This window comes from Palaemon carinicauda, chromosome 4, assembly GCF_036898095.1.
Source record: "Palaemon carinicauda isolate YSFRI2023 chromosome 4, ASM3689809v2, whole genome shotgun sequence".
In the NCBI taxonomy this organism is placed as follows: domain Eukaryota; kingdom Metazoa; phylum Arthropoda; class Malacostraca; order Decapoda; family Palaemonidae; genus Palaemon; species Palaemon carinicauda.
This window is the reverse complement of record NC_090728.1, coordinates 33,032,832-33,039,855: the sequence shown is the minus strand read 5'-3', so window position 1 is coordinate 33,039,855 and position 7,024 is coordinate 33,032,832. Positions and strand designations below refer to the sequence as shown.

Below are 7,024 nucleotides of genomic sequence, written 5' to 3'. Positions count from 1 at the left end.
TGTCTCTTCAATCTTGAACCAGCCTTCCTTACTCTTTTCACTTCTTTCCAATACTTCTTATTCTCTTCATATGAATGACCCAATCCCAGACCCCACCTCAGGTCAGCTGCCCTCTTTGCCTCACTTACCTTGCGCTTTACTTCCATATTTTTTCTCTATATTCTTTCATACTTATCTACACTATTACTCTGCAAGCCATTCTTCAAAAGCCATCTATTTTTCAATATTAAACTTAGCCGGTGATTATGTAAGCTGCAGCTCTGCTGCTCGACAGAAAACTCTACGTTCAAAATCCGCCAGCGGATCGCTATGCAGGTAGGGGGTGTACATCAACAGCGCCATCTGTCGTGCAGGTACTCAGTACTCAATGTAAACACAGAACTCAATTTTCTCTCTGTCGTGCCACCGGCAAGACCTACTAATTCGCTGTTGCTAACTGGATTGGTTTTCACATCTTTTTGGTGAAGTACACGTTTCTAGTTTTGAGCTTTCGCTTTGCAGGCTTTATCTTCAATACATCCTTGCATTCTTTTGTTGATATCGGATTATTTGTTGATGACTTTGGATAGTTTTTGAATTCCCCTTTGACTAATTCAAAATGGCTGACCCTTCTCAAGTCCCTAAATTCAGGAAGTGTAATGCTAGGGACTGTTCAAGGCGTCTTCCGAAGGCCTCTATCGATCCTCACACCGTTTGTTCCAATTGTCGGGATAAAACCTGTCAATTGGAAGATCGATGTGAGGAATGCGTTGGGCTTTCGGAATTCGATTTTATCGAATTCCAGAAATATACACGTAGGCTAGAGAGAGATAGAGTCAGGAGAAGTTCGTCTCGCTCCGTTGAATTTTCCTCTCCTCATGCCCCACAACCTATTCCTTCCCCTGTAGTGGTTGCTCCTGATCCCCCTTCTAGCACTCAAGAACCTTCGATGGCAGATATGATTGCGTGCCATCCAAGCTCTGGGTGAGAGAGTGGAGTCCTTGGCTAGTGACCGTAACCAGCTCATGGCAGACGTCAAGGAGCTGAAGTGTAAGAGTGCAGTGGGTAGTGATAAAGTGAGTGATAGTGTTGTGGATAGTGTTGCGCTTCAGGGTTCGTCTGTTCGTGCCTGTCGTCCTCCCAGTCCGGGACCTCTTGCAAGCTCCCAAGTCCAGGGGAGAAGCAATGTCGTACGACCAAAGGGTTCGAGAGGCTTTAATCAGCGAACAGACGTTCCCTCCGTGGTTCGGGCGTATCTACCCAAGATCGCCCCACCCACACAAAGACGAGAGAGCCCATTTATTCCTCGTCTGCGGAAGAGGTTTCTCGTAAGAAACCATGGACCAAGGTCTCGCGGCCTCTTAAGCGCAAGTCGGTCCCTTCCGCGCAAGTCCAACGGCCCAGTTGTAGCCACTGGGTCAGTTCGGACTCGCTGCAGTCTTCCGACGACTGCTCACCTCCTAAGAGAGGCAAAGCGGGTACCGCATCAGGCAGTCACACCGTCTGTTGCCGCACCTGTTCCTGTAGACCCTAAGTGGTCTTTGCTGCAGACCATGCAGTCTCAGTTAACGTCATTGATGCAGGACTTTCGTGCGGAGAAGGTTGACGCTGCACCAACCTCTAGCCTACAACCACCCACGGTTGTGCGTCCAGTGGACGCTGAGGCGACCTTCTGCCGCACTCCAGCTGAGAGTCCCGCCACCCATGCGTTCCAGTGTACCCTGCCAGCCGCATGTTGACGTTCAGCGACGCACGGAACCTTCCGTTGACGTTCGCGAGGTACAACAACAGTCTAAGTTGTTTTGTTTTGACGCGTGCGTCAACCTCCGCAACCCAGTGTGGTTACCTCTGCACGCCCACATCAGACTAGACAGTCTGGAGTAGACGCTATGCGTCCCCGCGCTGCTATGGTTGTTGCCAGTTCACAGACTGGGCAACAGTTCCATGACGTTGCGTCCGGTTCAGTCACGCGTGCACCCGTGCTGCCGGACTCAGCTGACCAGCCGATTCCTACTCCTTTGCCGCTTCCTCCTCAATTCTCAGATGATGGACTCTCTGATGATGACGATGCGGCACACATTGATGACCCACATACGGACCTTGACGAACCCAAGACCACGCAACCCTCTTTGGACTTTAGAAAAGTTCTTGCTCTGTTCAAAGAGATGTATCCGGACCAGTTTGTGTCTGCGGCTCCACGCTCTCCTCCGTCAGAGTTTGCTTTAGGTACGCAGTCTCCGCGCCTGCCTTTACGAAACTCGTCCTCGCCCGCTCGTCCAAGGAGAGCTTACGAGTTTTAGGAGATTGGATGCAGTCCAAAAAGAACCTAGGGAAGACAGCGTTTACGTTTCCCCCGCGAAACTCTCTTCCAGATCGAGCGTCTGGTATGCCACGGGAGAAGTTTTCGGCTTGGGAGTTCCTGCCTCTGCCCAGGGCGACTTCTCAAGCCTGGTAGACTCTCCCCGCAGGCTAGCCATGAGACGCTCTAAGATATGCTGGTCTCCTACGGACCTAGACCATCTGTTGAAAGGAGTGTTTAGAGCCTTCGAGGTCTTTAACTTTTTGGACTGGTGTCTGGGAGCTTTTGAGCAAGAAGATCTCCCCGTCTGACAAGGAATCTTCCTTGCTCATAATGTCCTGCATGGACAAGGCCATACGTGACGGATTCTAGTGAGCTTGCGGCTTCGTTCGTATCCGGGGTCCTCAAGAAACGGGGAGAACCTTTGCTCTTTCCTGTCAGCTGGAGTAACACCGTGTCAGAGATCAGAACTTCTTTTTGCTCCTCTCTCAAAGTGCCTTTTTCCAGAGGACTTGATTAAGGAGATTGCTGCCTCTTTGATTCAGAAGGACACCCATGACCTGGTTGCGTCCTCTGCCCGCAAAGCCACCCCTTTGCCTACCTTGTCAAGACCCAGGATGGACACTCCAGCGTCCAGATTCTTTCCGCCCTTTCGTGGCAGAGCCTTCCAGCAGAGGAGGTGCTCGTGCCGAAGGGAGACGTGGGAAGAAGAAAGGTACCAAGCCTTTAAAGGCAGAGTCTGACTGCCTCCTTCTTCAGACAGCAGTGGGAGCCAGACTCAAGAACTTCTGGCAGACCTGGAGAGAAAAGAGGCGCAGATGCTCAATCTGTGAAGTTGCTCAGAGAAGGGTACAAGATCCCGTTTGTACGCAAACCCCCTCTAGCAACGTGTCCCATCGATCTCTCTCCTAGGTACAGAGAGGAAGACAAGAGACAAGCTTTGAAGCAGGAGGTGGTCTCTCTTACTAGAAAAGGGAGCGGTAGTCAAAGTCCGGGACCATCAATCCCCGGGCTTCTACAACCGTCTCTTCTTAGTGGTAAAGAAGACAGGAGGGTGGAGGCCGGGTGCTAGACGTCAGTGCGCTGAATGTCTTTGTCACAAAGCAGACGTTCGCCATGGAGACCACAAAGTCCGTTCTAGCAGCGGTCAGAAAGGAAGACTGGATGGTCTCTTTAGACCTAAGGGACGCATACTTTCACGTCCCCATCCACCCAGACTCCCAACCTTTTCTGAGATTCGTTTACGAAAAGGTTGTCTACCAATTTCAAGCCCTGTGCTTTGGCCTAAGCACAGCTCCTCTTGTGTTTTACGAGGCTGATGAGGAATATAGCGAAATTCCTTCATTTAGCGGACTTCAGAGCCTCCCTCTATTTGGACGACTGGCTTTCTAAGAGCCTCTCCAGTCGTCGCTGTCTGGAGAATCTAAAGTGGACTCTAGATCTGATCAAGGAATTGGGTCTCCTGGTCAATATGGAAAAGTCTCAACTGGTCCCATCCCAAACTATTGTGTATTTAGGGATGGAGATTCACAGTCAAGCTTTTCGGGCTTTTCCGTCGGCCCCCAGAACAAGTCAAGCCCAGGTATGCATCCAGACATGCTGAAGAAGGAACGATGTTCAGTCAGACAGTGGATGAGTCTGATAGGGACGCTATCATCCCTGGAACAGTTCGTTTCGTTAGGGAGACTACACCTCCGTCCCCTTCAATTTCACCTAGCTGTTTACTGGAAAAAGGACAAGACGCTAGAAGCGGTCTCGATCCCCATTTCCGAGAAGATGAAGTCGTCCCTGACTTGGTGGAAGGACAGTATCAGCCTCAGAGAGGGTCTGCCCCTGGCTGTTCAGACCCCCAACCACGTTCTCTTCTCGGACGCATCGGACACGGGCTGGGGTGCGACATTAGACGGTCGGGAATGCTCGGGAACTTGGAACTCGCATCAAAGAACGTTACATATCAACTGCAAGGAGCTACTGGCAGTTCATCTGGCCTTGAAAAGCTTCAAGTCCCTCCTTCAAGGCAAAGTGGTGGAGGTGAACTCGGACAACACCACGGCTTTGGCGTACATCTCCAAGCAAGGAGGGACCCATTCTATGACGTTGTACGAGATCGCAAGGGACCTCCTCACCTGGTCAAAAGATCTAAACCTTTCTCTAGTAACGAGGTTCATCCAAGGCAACTTGAATGTCATGGCAGATTGCCTCAGTCGGAAGGGACAAATCATTCCAACAGAATGGACCCTACACAAGGATGTGTGCAAGAGACTGTGGGCCACATGAGGCCAGCCTACCATAGATCTCTTCGCAACCTCGATGACCAAGAGGCTCCCAATATATTGCTCACCAATCCCGGACCCAGCAGCAGTTCATATAGATGCCTTTCTACTGGATTGGTCACATCTAGACCTATATGCATTCCCCCCGTTCAAGATTGTCAACAAGGTACTGCAGAAGTTCGCCTCTCACGAAGGGACAAGGTTGACGTTAGTTGCTCCCCTCTGGCCCGCGAGAGAATGGTTCACCGAGGTACTTCAATGGCTAGTGGACGTTCCCAGAACTCTTCCTCTAAGGGTGGACCTTCTACGTCAGCCACACGTAAAGAAGGTACACCAAGGCCTCCACGCTCTTCGTCTGACTGCCTTCAGACTATCGAAAGACTCTCTAGAGCTAGAGGCTTTTCGAAGGAGGCAGCCAGGGCGATTGCTAGAACAAGGAGGACATCCACTCTTAGAGTCTACCAGTCGAAGTGGGAAGTCTTCCGAAACTGGTGCAAGTCAGTATCAGTATCCTCGACCAGTACCTCTGTAACCCAAATAGCTGACTTCCTATTATACCTGAGGAAAGAAAGATCTCTTTCAGCTCCCACTATCAAAGGTTACAGAAGCATGTTGGCATCAGTCTTCCGTCACAGAGGCTTAGATCTTTCCAACAACAAAGATCTACAGGACCTCCTTAAGTCTTTTGAGACCACGAAGGAGCGTCGTTTGGCTACACCTGGTTGGAATTTAGACGTGGTACTAAGATTCCTTATGTCAGAAAGGTTCGAGCCACTACAATCAGCCTCCTTTAAAGATCTCACTTTAAAGACTCTTTTCCTGGTTTGCTTGGCCACAGCTAAAAGAGTCAGTGAGATTCACGCCTTCAGCAGGAACATCGGATTTTCATCTGAAACGGCTACATGTTCTTTACAGCTTGGTTTTCTAGCCAAAAACGAGCTACCTTCTCGTCCTTGGCCGAAATCGTTCGATATTCCAAGCCTTTCAAATATGGTTGGAAATGAACTAGAAAGAGTCTTATGCCCTGTTAGAGCTCTTAAGTTCTATTTAAGACGAACTAAACCTTTACGAGGACAGTCAGAAGCTTTATGGTGTTCTATTAAGAAACCTTCTTTGCCTATGTCAAAGAATGCCTTATCCTATTATATCAGACTGTTGATACGAGAAGCTCATTCCCATCTGAGTGAGGAAGACCAAGCTTTGCTGAAGGTAAGGACACATGAAGTTAGAGCTGTCGCAACTTCAGTGGCCTTTAAACAAAATAGATCTCTGCAGAGTATAATGGACGCAACCTATTGGAGAAGCAAGTCAGTGTTCGCGTCTTTTTATCTTAAAGATGTCCAGTCTCTTTACGAGAACTGCTACACCCTGGGACCATTCGTAGCAGCGAGTGCAGTAGTGGGTGAGGGCTCAACCACTACATTCCCCTAATTCCATAACCTTTTTAATCTTTCTCTTGAAATGTTTTTTATTGTTGTTTTTGGGTTGTCCGGAAGGCTAAGAAGCCTTTCGCATCCTGGTTGATTTGGCGGGTGGTCAAATTCTTTTCTTGAGAAGCGCCTAGATTAGAGGTTTTGATGAGGTCCTGTAGTATGGGTTGCAACCCTTGATACTTCAGCTCCTAGGGGTCGCTCAGCATCCTAAGAGGATCGCGAGGCTCCGTAAGGAAGACGTACTTAAAAAGGCAGAGTAATTGTTCAAGTCGACTTCCTTACCAGGTACTTATTTATTTTATGTTTGTTATTTTGAATAACTGCTAAAATGAAATAAAAAATCCTTAGCTCATAATAATGTAAACATTTATTGCTGGTCTCTACCCACCCCCCTGGGTGTGAATCAGCTTATATAATCACCGGCTAAGTTTAATATTGAAAAATGTTATTTTTATAATAAAATAAATTTTTGAATATACTTACCCGGTGATTATATATTAAAGGACCCTCCCTTCCTCCCCAATAGAGACCCAGTGGACCGAGGAGAAAATTGAGTTCTGTGTTTACATTGAGTACTGAGTACCTGCACGACAGATGGCGCTGTTGATGTACACCCCCTACCTGCATAGCGATCGCTGGCGGATTTTGAACGTAGAGTTTTCTGTCGAGCAGCAGAGCTGCAGCTTATATAATCACCGGGTAAGTATATTCAAAAATTTATTTTATTATAAAAATAAAATTTTTCTTCCACTTTTACCTTCACTCCATTCCTCCATTCACTGCCCGTCCTCATGCTGCCTCCAACAAACTTCTTGCCACACACATCACTTGCAATCCCAACAAAATGTTCTTTTACTAACTTCCGCTCCTCCTCTAAATTACCAGTTTTTCTTACTTTCACTTCGCCATATGCCATTTCAACCTTTCTTGATATTTACTTACTACCCCTAGTTTTATTAGCTCTTCAACCCTCACTAGCTCCCTTTTACATCCACCTACTTTATTCCCCCACTCTTTTGCTACAACTAATTTTCCTTCCA

General features: G+C 48.1%; 1 protein-coding gene across 1 annotated transcript in view; it reads right to left on the bottom strand.

Annotated features, from left to right (window-relative positions):
• Positions 1-6,900, bottom strand: part of LOC137639362 (serine-rich adhesin for platelets-like) — an 81,516-nt gene extending 74,616 nt beyond the window's left edge. The window contains exon 1 of the mRNA XM_068371637.1: positions 6,742-6,900. Coding sequence (XP_068227738.1) covers positions 6,742-6,900 — 159 coding nt within the window. The remainder of the gene's footprint in view (positions 1-6,741) is intronic.
• Between the last annotated feature and the right edge of the window lie 124 nt (positions 6,901-7,024).